This window comes from Pseudophryne corroboree, chromosome 6 (assembly GCF_028390025.1).
Source record: "Pseudophryne corroboree isolate aPseCor3 chromosome 6, aPseCor3.hap2, whole genome shotgun sequence".
Classification (NCBI taxonomy): Eukaryota; Metazoa; Chordata; class Amphibia; order Anura; family Myobatrachidae; genus Pseudophryne; species Pseudophryne corroboree.
Genome location: NC_086449.1, coordinates 483665745 through 483680543, shown reverse-complemented (window position 1 = coordinate 483680543; position 14799 = coordinate 483665745). Strand labels below are relative to the sequence as shown.

At 45.1% G+C, this 14799-nt stretch overlaps 1 protein-coding gene across 2 annotated transcripts in view; it reads right to left on the bottom strand.

Moving 5' to 3' along the window:
* Positions 1-14799, bottom strand: part of DOCK4 (dedicator of cytokinesis 4) — an 803151-nt gene that overhangs the window by 436586 nt on the left and 351766 nt on the right. For both annotated transcript variants that reach the window (XM_063927278.1, XM_063927279.1), the window contains exon 10: positions 8849-8909. In XM_063927278.1, the coding sequence (XP_063783348.1) occupies positions 8849-8909 (61 nt within the window). The remainder of the gene's footprint in view (positions 1-8848; positions 8910-14799) is intronic.

The following is a 14799-nucleotide window of genomic DNA, read 5'->3' as shown; positions in this document are numbered from 1 at the left end:
CGAGGACGATCATGGGGTTGCCAGGCAACCACACCAACCACGGGCCGGATACGGCGTATGGGAGCTGACTCGGGTTGCTAGGCAACCGAGCGGCTTCCGCCGAAGATGGTCACGTGACCGGGGGACACGGAGTCACAATACGGGACAATGAGACTGGGATACTAAGTATTCAGAAAAGATAATATCATCTCAGGTAATATCTGTGGACCTGAGTTGTACATATATACAGTGGTCTAAAGAGATCTATGAGAGTTGCATGGAAATCAGTAAAGTTTCTGAGTTTGGATTTTGGTCATGTGACCGCACTGACCTCTGACATCTCTTCCACTCTATTTTTGTCTTATTTATATTTATATGTCATATTATATATGTATTTTTCTTGTTGGTTTGCCTCCTACACATCGCTCTATCTATTTAATAGGATTAATTAGGCTGTAAAAGTAGTATTTTTATAAAAACTATGGATGATTGATATTTTATTGCTACACACCTGTTGGGCATCAGGTGATCAAACAGGGTTTAAATAGATCCCTGAATCAGAGGGAGCTTTACTTCTGATGAAGCTAGGTGACCGTGCCTAGGGAAACGCGTTAAGTGTGAAGAAGCTGCCTAAATATAAACACTCCGCATCACAACAGGATCCAGATATGGACATTTACTAACTACACTTTGGAACATTGCCTTGGAACCATTCCCTGTGGGACCTCCACACTACAGCACCATTCGGAGAGACCCAGCTTGGATACAAGTGATACAGCGTGCCTGCTGTTTTCTATAAAGCATTTGGAAGTCTCCGATTATACGGGTAAAACCAGCTGTAATTCAACTTATTTCCCCAGGGAACTTTTTGGTTCAGCGTTCCAGTCCGGGATCCTTAGTGGACATTTATTTAGCAGCACATTCCAAATCATTCCAGCTCCATATATGCCCTAACTTCATATGAATATGTTCATTGATTTTATTCATGTTTTTATTTATTAACTAGTGTTTAATAATAAATTTAAATATTTTTTTCATCATCCATAGTTGTCCAACTGTTTTAATTATTGGAAAAGCAGCCAGCGCCAGCTCCAGTCTATTTTGTTGTTTAAACTTTCTCTTTGGGACTGACAATCCCTTGCTGGCAGCTGTGACAGCGCGCCTGGAAGTGTTTTCTTCCCTGGTAATATCATCAAACTCATATGCACTAGGCACTTATCCAACTACCTGTATTTGTATTCACAGGTAGATAGAGACTTTGTGCTGTATAACCTGTATCAGTAGAGTGTGATACAGGGAGACTCACCCCGCTTCCAGGACTGATCAATACGTTTACGAAAGCTGAGTGGATCCAGACGCTAATTGTGTACACCACCACTCTGTGAACCTATAGTGAAAACAGACACCCAACTGAACACTGACGCACCAGTCACACAGCCGCCTAAGCTGCAACTGGGTCCTTTTAGTACACAGCGTCACAGACGGAAGCAGGAAAACCGTTCATGGCAGGAGACTCGGAGGAAACTGGAAATGAACCAGGGGAGGGCGACCAGGGAAGCGTCTGACTCCCCACTGCTGACATCAACCCTAGGGATCTCGGCCTCATACTACCACTGGAGCCTATGACCCATAAAGCCTAGCACTGGTGCACTTTAGGTGGCAGCAGCGTCAGCAACTGTTTGGTAGTCTCCTCCCAAAACAGTGCGGCTGTGTCCATGTTCCCCCTCTAAGCGGAACCGAAGCCTTACCTTCCCCCCATGCTCCGGCAACAGCCTGGTAAGGTCTGCTGGACTTGCTAGTTCATCCGACACAGACGCCAGCCGAAAAAGCACTGTACTCGTGGGTAAGCATTGTCGCGACCCGGCGGGGAGTTGTTGGAGCAACTCTTTCTAAGGTACATATAAGACGCTGTTTAGAAAGATAACTCAGAAAAAAATAGTAAGACTATAAAAATAAAGTAAAAAAAGCTTACGGCTGCTAAAAACAATCAGCCCACTGACCATGGTCTGGCTCCTGCTGCACCAAACAAAAAATAGGATTTTAATACCTACCGGTAAATCCTTTTCTCTTTGTCTGTAGAGGATGCTGGGGATGCTTCAAGAACCATGGGGTATAGACGGGATCCGCAGGAGACATGGGCACTTTAAGACTTTAAAAGGGGTGTGAACTGGCTCCTCCCTCTATGCCTCTCCTCCAGACTACAGTTATAGGAACTGTGCCCAGTGTGACGGACATTTCGAGGAAAAGGATAATTTAATTTTAAACTAAGGTGAGATACATACCAGCTCACACCTCAAACACGCCGTACAACATGGCATTCAACAACAACGCGTGCAACGGCATGAATAACATCAGCCACAGACTGACTGAACTCAACACAACATGTGTGTAACCATAACCAATAACTGCAGAAACATTCCGCACTGGGACGGGCGCCCAGCATCCTCTACGGACTAAGAGAAAAGGATTTATCGGTAGGTATTAAAATCCTATTTTCTCATACGTCCTGGAGAATGCTGGGGATGCTTCAAGAACCATGGGGTTTATACCAAAGCTCTAGAACGGGCGGGAGAGTGCGGATGACTCTGCAGCACTGATTGACCAAACAAGAGGTCCTCATCAGCCAGGGTATCAAACTTGTAAAACTTCGCAAAGGTGTTTGATCCCGACCAAGTGTCTGCTCGGCAAAGCTGTAATGCCGAGACCCCTCGGGCAGCCGCCCAGGATGCGCCCACCTTTCTGGTAGAATGGGCCCTCACCGATTTCGGTAACGGCAATCCCGCCGTAGAATGAGCCTGCTGAATCGTATTACAGATCCAGCGTGCAATAGTCTGCTTGGAAGCAGGAGCCCCAATCTTGTTGGGAGCCCACAGGACAAACAGAGCCTCTGTTTCCTAATCTGAGCCGTTCTGGCGACATAAATTTTCAAAGCTCTGACCACATCGAGAGACTTCGACTCCGCCAAGGCTTCAGTAGCCACTGGCACCACAATAGGCTGGTTTACGTGAAACGATTAAACCACTTTTGGCAGAAATTGCTGACAAGTTCTCAACTCCGCTCTATCTGCATGGAAGATTAAATAAGGGCTTTTGTGAGACAAAGCCGCTAATTCAGACACCCGCCTTGCGGATGCCAAGGCCAACAGCATGACTACTTTCCAAGTAAGGAATTTCATCTCAACCTTACGTAAAGGTTCAAACCAATGAGATTGCAGGAACTGCAACACCACATTAAGATCCCATGGTGCCACTGGGGGCACAAAGGGAGGTTGGATGTGCAGCACGCCTTTCACGAAGGTCTGAACTTCTGGAAGGGAGGCCAATTCTTTCTGAAAGAAAATTGATAAGGCAGAAATTTGTACTTTAATGGAGCCTAACTTTAGGCCCACATCCACACCTGCTTGCAAAAAATGGAGAAAACGCCCCAGCTGAAATTCTTCCGTAGGAGCCTTATTGGATTCACACCAAGACACATATTTTCTTCAAATACGGTGGTAATGCTTCGCCGTTACTTCTTTCCTAGCCTGAAGAAGTGTGGGAATGACTTCACTGGGAATACCCTTTTGGGCTAGGATTTGGCGTTCAACCGCCACGGCGTCAAACGCAGCCCCGGTAAGTCTTGATACACGCACGGTCCTTGCTGTAACAGGTCCTCTCGTAGAGGAAGAGGCCAGGGATCTTCTATGAGCAATTCTTGAAGATCCAGATACCAGGCCCTTCTTGGCCAGTCTGAAACAATAAGTATCGCCTGAACCCTTGTTCTTCTTATGATCTTTATTACCTTTGGAATGAGTGGAAGTGGAGGGAACACATAGACCGACAGAAACACCCACGGTGTCACTAGGGCGTCCACCGCTATTGCTTGAGGGTCCCTCGACCTGGAACAATATCTCTGAAGTTTCTTGTTGAGGCGAGACGCCATCATGTCTATTTGAGGAATTCCCCAATGACTTGTCACTTCTGCAAAGACCTCTTGATGAAGACCCCACTCCCCTGGATGGAGATCACGTCTGCTGAGGAAGTCTGCTTCCCAGTTGTCCACGCCTGGAATGAAGACTGCTGACAGAGCGCTTGCATGTTTTTCCGCCCAGCGAAGAACTTTTGTGGCCTCCGCCATTGCCGCTCTGCTCTTTGTTCTGCCCTGGCGGTTTATGTACGCCACTGCTGTTATGTTGTCTGACTGAATCATGACGGGCAGACCGCGAAGAAGATGTTCCGTTTGCAGAAGGCTGTTGTAAATGGCCCTTAATTCCAGAATGTTTATGTGTAGACAAGCTTCCTGGCTTGACCATTTTCCCTGTAAATTTTCCCCGTGTGACTGCTCCCCAGCCTCAGAGACTTGCATCTGTGGTCACCAGGATTCAATCCTGAATCCCGAACCTGCATCCCTCTAGGAGGTGAGAACTGTGCAGCCACCACAGGAGAGAGATTCTGGTCCTGGAAGATAGGATTATTTTCCGGTGCATGTGTAGGTGAACCCGGACCACTTGTCCAACAGGTCCCACTGAAATACCCTGGCATGGAACCTGCCAAACTGAATGGCCTCGTAGGCCGCCACCATCTTCCCCAGCAACCGAGTGTATTGAAGAATCGACACTCTTGCTGGTTTCAGAATCTGTTTGACCATGTTCTGTATTTCCAAAGCTTTTTCCATTGGAAGAAAGACTCTCTGTAATTCTGTATCCAGAATCATACCCAAGAATGACAGCAGTTTTGTCGGAACCAACTGTGATTTTGGCAAGTTTAGGAGCCAACCATGTTGTTGCAGAATTGTCAGGGAGAGCGTAACGTTTTTCAGTAATTGCTCCTTGTATCTCGCCTTTATCAGGAGATCGTCCAAGTACGGGATAATTGTGATTCCCTGCTTGCGCAGGAGAACCATAATTTCCGCCATAACCTTGGTGAAAATCCTCGGAGACGTGGACAGACCAAACGGCAACGTCTGAAATTGGTAATGACAATCCTGAACAGCAAACCTCAGATAAGCCTGATGTGGAAGATATATAGGCTGTGTAAGTAGGCATCCTTTATGTCGACCGACACCATAAAATCCCCCTCCTCCAGACTGGAGATCACTGCTCGGAGAGATTCCATCTTGAATTTGAAATTTTTCAGATAGAGGGATTTTAGGTTCAGAATCGGTCTGAGCCATCCGGCTTCGGGACCACGAACAGGCTCGAATAAAAGCCTTCCCCCTGTTGTGACAGGAGTACCGTGACAATGACTTGATTTTGACACAACTTTAGTATTGCAGCGCATACTACCTCCCTTTCTGGAAGAGAAGCTGGCAAGGCCGATTTGAAAAATCGGTGAGGGGGCACGTCTTGAAACTCCAATTTGTACCCTTGGGCTACTATTTCTAATACCCGAGGATCCAGGGCCGAGCGAACCCAGACATGACTGAAGAGTTGGAGACGTGCCCCCACCGCTGCGGACTACCGCAGAGTAGCTTCAGCGTCATGCGGTGGATTTGGTAGAAGCCGGGGAGGACTTCTGCTCTTGGGAACTTGCCAAAGCCTGTGACCTTTTCCCCTTCCTCTAGTAGCAAGGAAGGAAGACCCTCGTCCTGTTTTGTATTTATTGGGCCGAAAGGACTGCATCTGATAGTGGGGCGTTTTCTTTTGTTGAGCAGGGACATAAGGTAGAAATGATGACTTACCCGCGGTAGCCGTAGATACCAGGTCAGCGAGGCCCTCACCAAACAAGACACCACCTTTATACGGCAGAGACTCCATAGCCTTCTTAGAGTCAGCATTCCATTGATGAATCCACAATGCCCTCCTAGCCGAGACTGCCATGGCATTGGCCCTTGATCCCAAAAGGCCAATATCCCTCGCAGCTTCCTTTAGGTAGACTGCAGCGTCTCTGATATAACCCAGTGTCAAAAGAATGCTATCCCTATCCAGGGAATCTATATCAGATGACAAGTTATATGCCCACTTTCCAATAGCGCTACTCACCCATGCCGATGCAACAGCAGGCCTGAGCAGCGTACCTGTAGTGACATAAATGAATTTCAGTGTATTTTCCTGCTTACGATCCGCAGGATCCTTTAGGGCTGCCGTATCAGGAGACGGAAGCGCCACCTTTTTGGACAGACGTGATAGAGCTTTGTCCACAGTGGGGGTTGACTCCCACTTTTCCCTGTCCCCAGAGGGGAACGGATATGCCACCGGAATTCTCTTGGGAACCTGTAACTTCTTATCAGGATTTTCCCAAGCTTTTTCAAAACAAGTGTTCAGTTCATAAGAGGTAGGAAACGTTACCTCAGGTTTCCTTCCTTTAAACATACAGACCCTCGTCTCAGGAACAGCAGGGTCTTCCGTGATATGTAATACGTCTTATCGCCACAATCATGAACTGAATGCTCTTAGCCAGTTTAGGATTCAATCTGGCATCACTATAGTAGACACTGGAGTCAGAGTCCGTGTCGGTATCTGTATCCGCTATCTGGGTAAATGAACGCTTCTGTGACCCCGAGGGGGCCTGAACTTGTGATAATGCATCCTCCATGGATTTTCTCCATGTCTGGTTCTAAGACTCAGATTTATCTAATCTCTTATTCAATCGAGCCACATTTGCATTCAAAACACTCAAAACATTTACCCAGTCAGCCGTCGGCGGTGCCGACATGGTCACTCCCACAGTCTTTTCTGTCCCCACTCCAGCCTCCTCCTGGGAAGAGCACTTAGCCTCAGACATGTCGACACACGCGTACTGACACACACAACCACACTGGGGCTAGAGGGGACAGACCCACAGCAAAGCCTGTTAGAGAAACACAGAGGGAGTTTTGCCAGCTCACAACCCAGCGCCTATCCCGGTACTGAAACAATTAAAATAATGCCTCAGACCTGTTAGCGCTTCTTAAACTAATTAAACAGCACCAAATTACTGTGCCCCCCCCGTTTTGCACCGTTACTTGTACAGCAGTGTAGGAGGCCAGGACCAGCATCTCTGCAGCTCTGTGAAGAGAAAATGGTGCTGATTAGAGCTGTGAGGGCTAAGCCACGCCCCCTTAATGGCGCGCTTCAGCCCCGCGATTTTTCACATCTTTATACTGGTGGGGGTCTGGTTTTAGTGCCCAGGCACTGTAAGCCTCTTTTGCCAGTCCATTTAGTGAGGTTTCATGCTGCCCAGGGCGCCCCCCCCCCTGCGCCCTGCACCCTGTAGTGCCGCTGTGTGTGTGGGAGCATGGCGCGCTGCGCGGTACCTCAAAGCCGTCACTGAAGTCTTCTGATATTCTTCTACTCACCTGTCTTCTGGCTCTGCAAGGGGGTTGACAGCGCGGCTCCGGGAACGAGCATCTAGGCGTACCTAGCGATCAGACCCTCTGGAGCTAATGGTGTCCAGTAGCCTAAGAAGCAGAGCCTTGAAACTCACAGAAGTAGGTCTGCTTCTCTCCCCTCAGTCCAACGAGGTAGGAAGCCTGTTGCCAGCAGGTCTCCCTGAAAATAAAAAACCTAACAAAGTATTTTTCTGAGAAACTCTGGAGAGCTCCTCAGTGTGCATCCAGTCTCACTGGGCACAGAATCTAACTGGAGTCTGGAGGAGGGGCATAGAGGGAGGTGCCAGTTCACACCACTTTTAAAGTCTTAAAGTGCCCATGTCTCCTGCGGATCCCGTCTATACCCCATGGTTCTTGAAGCATCCCCAGCATCCTCTAGGACGTATGAGAAAAATGATTTACCTGAGCCAGGAGGCGGGGATATATGCAAAGGCCAGTTGCATGCTGGGAGGCCAAAAAGCTCTGACCATTTGGTGCAAATCCACTGTCGCTCCATCATATCCCAATGTTATCCTGTGGATACCCTGTGGACTCTGCAGGAGAAACCCGGGATTTTAGAGGCAGTGTTAAAGGGGTATTAGTTACTTCTTGTGAACCATCTAAGAATATCAAACCATGGGGGAGATTTATAAAATCTTGGAGTAAGATAAAAGTACCACCCAATCAGCTTCTGTCATTTACAGATTGTGTTATGCAAGCATATGACAATCAACAGACAAAAGGCCAATAACAACCCAAATAGGAGCTTGTCTACATATTCAGAAAGTGGTATAAAGGATTATAACTGTTGATTTAGCAGGACTTAGCAATGCACAGAAAAAAAACCCATAAATAAAGTATAAAGACAAAACAATGGAGAAGGGACACACACACACACACACACGAGAAAGGGAATGTAGAAAATACCATACCAAATGTACCTAGAGTTTAAACAATCAATGCTTTATAAGACACAGACTATTTGAACTCTAGCCATGAGCCCTAGGTTGCACAAAATTCCCTATTTTTCTTGACTCAAAGACAAAGGTCCTCCATAGACATACATAAAGAGATCTATCCTTGTAAACCATTCTTTCAAGGAAGGTGGAGTGTGGACTTCCAATGAACCGGAATTACTGATTTTGCAGCAATAATGAGGAATTTGAGCAGTGACTTTTTGCAAGATGACAAGGGGCCACGGTACAAATTTAGGAGCCAGAGGGAATTGTTAGAAGGGACTGCACAACCCAGGGTTGATGCGAAAAAGGGATATAACAGTTTTCCAAGAGAGGCGCAAACGTATGCACTCCCACCGAATGGCGTCCAGCGAGCCCTCTGCAGAGTTACATCGCCAAAATCTGTCAGAATCACTGGAGAACATTTTCACTAGAATTTGGGGGCACCTATACCAGCACGAAACACCTTGAATTGAGTTTCTCTGACTGACTGACTCCCCCTCACTCTCCTGTGTGAGAATGACTGCACTAAACGTATTCATCGCTTTTCAATAAAAATAAAGGCAAAATAATAACAGATGTAATTGCATTTCAATGGGAACAGAAGCCTTAGTAACGTCAAAAATATAAAATGCTTAAATGATTACCTATTCTGATTATGTGTACAGTGATGAAAATATCTTTACGAAGGTCACTTGAGCTCAAGTCCTAGAATTAATACATTTTTCGATTAAAACAAGCAAATTGAAGAAACTGTAGATTATACATACGACTTTTGAAACAAAACTAAACAACCTGTTAAAATGATAAAAAGTACATTTTATTAATACATTTAATTAAATACATCTATTTATTATATCTATTCAGATGAAACAATTGACAATGCATCAAAAAAATGAAAAAAATAAAATAAAAGAATCTTACATTAATGAGTGTAAAATATGCAGGAAATGAACCAGCCTCTTGTCGTATTTGGAGGAGATTCAAAACAGCAACAATGCTTTTTTGTACTGAGAGTGTTATTATTTTGTTGCTTGTGACAGACACTCGGGGTTGCAAAGATGTCAAGTTTCCATTCCAAATATATACAGATGAATATCAATATAATTTAGCACATAACTTTACTATTAAAAATAAGTTGTTGTAGTGCTAAACCAGCAAGTATGTCATACAAGAATAATAGAATTGTGTCTTGAGTATATTTAGGGGGAGATTCAAATGTTTGAAAAGTCAGTTGGGAGTCTGTTTTTTCTTATCTAATAGACAGGAAAAAACAGACACCCAACCGACTTTTCATACATTGGAATTCCACCCTTAGAGTGAAACATAAGTATTTATAACCATATAAAGCAACATGAGTAATAATCGTTAACCTTACCTTACCTATCACCACAAAAGCAGAATGCACTGTGTAAAAGCATTTACACAATACAATTTAAATATGATAGATGAGGAAAAATGGACTTTGATAGAACAAAATGGGTTTAATAAAGATCAAGGGAGCATCAGTACATTTTCATTTTTTATATATAATTATTTATACCACTTACCTGCTTTTTGTTTCAGATACTGTATATGTACTGGTAAGAACACATATATGGGCACATTTATTGAGGTTATGCATAATACAGCTGGAGATTTACTTCTATAACTACATAAAAATGAACTTGTGTTTTATAAATGCAATGACATTTATATTTGATTATGAGCCAATACTTTTAAATATTCAGTTGAAGCGTAACAATGTATGTTATACTTTATGTCTGATTGCCAAAGGATTCTATTTAATTTCAGCCATATACTACACAGTTGGAATCCCATCATTTCAATTACGAACACATTGCTTTTATTACCACCTCTGTGAGTGTAGTGAATCTTATTACTAATCATACTCATTTCTAAATACCTGTGTGTTCTGCACTGGGCCTGCTCTAAACTTTTTCATTATAGTCATTGGCTCTAAGTGGCTAAAAGAAGCAGGCTACAAAAGAAAGAACCCGTTGTGATGGCACATATATGCAGCTGGGGAACTCTCAGACCAGATGAATATTTTTATATTAATAAGGTTAGAAGAGGGCATTTTTTCATTATACAATATCAAAAACATTAAAGCAAATACATAAGATAAAAGCACCAAGCATCTGTTATACCAGTTTACAATATGGTGATGTAGAATATCTGCAATTAATTATTGAATAACTCCTTTAAAGTTTATTGTACACTGTGCTTGCAGAGGTCTTTTGCCTTTCATCTAAAACCTTATAGACGTCCAGAACATAAGTTTCAAAAGAAACATGATATAAAGTAGGTAGGAATCTTTTATATATTCAAACCATTGAAGTGTGGGCAGGGACACATTCAATACATTGGAGTCCCATACTAGGCTCTCTCCATTCTGCCTCTTACATCTGCCACCAACCTGTGCTTCGACTAGTCTGATGACTATCTCTTTCCTGCCTACAACTACTATAGTTATAACAGCTCAACAAAAAAAACAAAGCTTACACCAAAGTTACAGACATGAAACAGAGAGTAGACAGGGCATTTTTTGTGTAAGATTGAGAAGGTTATGCAGAAAAAAAAAAGAACTATTGGTAATGATACAGTAGGTATGGTGAGAGTCTGGTTAGTAGGCTTGAGAATTCCGTAAGTGGAGCGTGGCATTGGACAACAAATCTTGGGAGACAGGAAAGACATAGTCATCAGAGTAGGTGAAGCACAGGTTGGAGGCAGATTTAAGAGGCAGAGGGTATAGTATTGGACTCCAATGTATTGATTTGCAGAGTGGTGCATTTTATGTGAAATGGGAGAGCAAGATCAGTGTTGCTATGTTGCTTAAAAATGATTATATAGGGGATAGTAGGGTGACAAAAATAGGATTTTAATTACCTACTAGTAAATCCTTTTCTCGTACCCACTAGGAACCATGGGCAATTTAAGAGATTAATAGTGTGGGCTGGCTCCTCCCTCTATGCCCCTCCTATCAGACTCAGTCTAGAAACTGCCCGAGGAGACGGACATACTTTGAGAGAAGGAAATTCACAGATAGTGGTTAGATTCACACCAGCTCACATGTACAACAAAAGGAAAGCCAAGCTAACCAACTTGGAACGATTCAGCAACGGCTGAACTAACAAACTGAATCAAGTAACAAAGCAGGAATATGAAGCACTGGGCGGGCGCCCAGCATCCTCTACGGACTACGAGAAAAGGATTTACCGGTAGGTAATTAAAATCCTATTTTCTCTTATGCCCTAGAGGAGCTGGGGTCCACATTAGTACCATGGAATGTACCAAAGCTCCCAGTACGGGAGGGAGAGTGCGGAGGTTCCTGCAGAACTGATTGACCAAACTTAAAGTCCTCAGAGGCCAAAGTATCGAACTTGTAGAACTTGGCAAACGTGTTCGACCCTGACCAAGTAGCTGCTCAGCAAAGCTGAAGAGCCGAGACACCCCGGGCAGCCGCCCAGGAAGAACCCACTTTACGAGTAGAGTGGGCCTTAACAGATTTTGGACACGGCAATTCGGCCGTAGAATAAGCGTGTTGGATGGTGAACCTGATCCAGCGAGAAATGGTCTGCTTAGAAGCAGGACACCCAATCTTGATGGGATAATAAAGAACAAATAGAGCGTACGACATCTGTGACGAGAAGTTCTCTTCACATATATTCTCAAAGCCCTCACAACATCCAAGGACTTTGAGGTAATTGAGGAGTCAGTAGCCACTGTAACCACAAAAGGTTGATTATTATGAAAGGCTGACACAACCTTTGGAAGAAATTGCTGACGCGTTCTGAGCTCAGCTCTATTCTCATGGAAAATCAAATAGGGGCTCTTGCAGGACAATGCCCCCAATTCCAACACATGTCGAGCAGATACCAATGCCAACAGTGTGACCGCTGTCCAAGTAAGAAACTTGACGTCCACGTCCTGTAAAGGTTCGAACCAATCCGATTGCAGGAACTGCAGCACCACATTAAGATGCCAAGTTGCTGTAGGAGGCACAAAGGGTGGTTGAATATGCAGAACCCCTTTCAAGAATGTCTGAACCTCAGGAAGAGCCGCCAATTGTTTCTGGAAGAAAATGGACTAGGCCGAAATCTGGACCTTTATGGAGCCCAAGTGTAGGCCTACGTCCACACCTGCTTGCAGAAAGAGGAGAAACCGTCCCAGTTGAAACTCCACTGCAGGGAACTTCTTGGATTCACACAAAGACACATACTTTTTCCAAATCCGATGGTAATGTTTTGACGTTACTCCCTTCCTAGCCTGTATCAGGGTAGAAATGACCTTTTTCAGAATGCCTTTCCGAGCTAAGATCTGGCGTTCAACCTTCATGCCGTCAAACGTAGCCGCGGTAAGTCTTGATAGGCGAACGGCCCCTGTAAGAGAAGGTCCTCGCGAAGAGGAAGAGGCCTAGGATCCTCCAGCAGTAATTCCAGGAGATCGGTGTACCAAGCCGGTCTTGGCCAGTCCGGAGCAATGAGGATCGCCTGAACGCTTGTTCTTTTTAGGTGCTTGAGAATCCTTGGGATGAGCGGTAGTGGAGGGAACACATACACTGACTGGTACGTCCACAGAGTGACCATCTTTGCAGAAGATGTGCTGCTTGTAGAAGGCCGTTGTAAATGGCCCTTAGTTCCAGAATGTTTATTGGAAGGAGAGATTCAAGAATGGACCACCTTCCTTGGAAGTATTCCCCTTGGGTGACAGCTCCCCAACCTCTGAGACTTGCATCCGTGGTTAGAAGGATCCAGTTCTAAATCCCAAACCTGTGGCCGTCGAGTAGGTGAGAAGATTGGAGCCACCAGAGGAGAAAAAATTCTGGCTTTCGGCGACAGGCGTATCCGCTGGTGCATGTGAAGGTGGGATCCCGACCATTTGTCTAGGAGATCCAGTTATAAGTAACTCACATGGAATCTTCCGTACTGAAGAGCCTCATAGGAGGCAACCATCTTTCCCAGAAGGCGAATGCACTGACGAACTGGCTGGCTTCAGGAGCTCCCAGGCCATTGATTGGATCACCAACTCTTTCTCCACCGGTGGAAACACCTTCTACACTTCCGTGTCGACGATCATCCCCAGGAGGGGCAGTCTCTTTGTTGGCTCCAAATGTGACTTTGGAAGATTGAGGATTCACCCATAATCCTGAAGTAGTCGAGTTGAGATAGCAATATTCTGCAACATCTTCTCCTTGGAAGATGATTTTATCAGCAGATCGTCCAGATATGGAATTATGTTCACACCCTGTCTGCGGAGGAGTAGCATCATCTCCGCCATGACCTTGATGAACACCCTCGCTGCTGTGGAGAGGCCAAATGGCAGTGCCTGGAATGGATAGTGACAGTCCAGCAGCGCAAATCTGAGATAAGCCTGGTGAGGCGGCCAGATCAGAATGTGAAGGTATGCATCCTTCATATCCAGGGATACTAGGAATTCCCCCTCCTCCAGACCTGAGATCACCGCTCTCAGAGGCTCCATCTTGACTTTGAATTCCCTCAAGTAGGGGTTCAATGACTTTAGGTTTAATATTGGCCTTACCAAACCGTCCATTTCAGTACCACAAACAAGCTTGAGTAATAACCCTTGTGTTGCAGGTGAAGTGGAACTGGAACAATGACATTTGTTTGAACCAATTTTTGAATGGCTTCCAGTAGGATGGCACTTTCTGTCAGCGAAACTGGGAAGCCTGATTTGAAGAATCTGTGAGGTGGGAGTTCTTGAAACTCCAGCCTGTATCCCTGGGCAAAGATATCTTTTACCCAGCAGTCTAGGCATGATGACGCCCAAACCTGACTGAAAGCTTTTAGTCTCGCTCCCGCCTGCCCGACCACTAGGCTGGGAGGTCCACCGTCATGCTGACGATTTTGAAGAAACAGAACCTGGTTTCTGTTCTTGGGAACCTGATGGTGCAGGTTTTCTGGACTTTCCCCAATCTCCTCTAAAGAAGGTGGAAGGGGGTTTGGATTTTTTTAATTTTGCTGTCCGAAAGGACTGCAGTGTAGGTGAAGGATAAGATTTCCTATCTGGTGGTGCTCCTGAGGGAAGAAAGGTTGACTTACCTGCAGTTGCCGTGGATATACACACATCCAATGCATTCCCAAACAGAGCCTGACCTGTGAAGGGTAGGTTCTCAACACTTCTCTTGGATTCTGCATCCGCAGTCCTCTGCGCGCCGAGACCGCCAGAGAAGTAGCCTGTGCATTCTGCATGCCAAGGTCCTTCATGGCCTCCACCATGAACTCCGCAGAATCCTGTATGTGACGTAAGAACAAATTTATGTCATGCCTATCCATAGTATCTAAGTCCTCTAGCAATGTCCCTGACCACTTCACTATGGCTTTAGAAATCCACGCACAAGCAATAGTGGGCCTTAAAGCTACGCCAGTAGCTGTGTATAGTGATTTGAGTGTAGTCTCAATTTTACGGTCACCCGGCTCTTTCAAAACGTTTGAATCAGGAACAGGTAAAACCACCTTTTTTTTGACACCCTACAGAAGCGTCAACTATAGGGGTGTTTTCCCACTTTTTTCTATCCTCTTCAGGAAAAAGGAAAGCAATAAGAACCCTTTTTGGGATCTGGAATTTATTTCTCGGG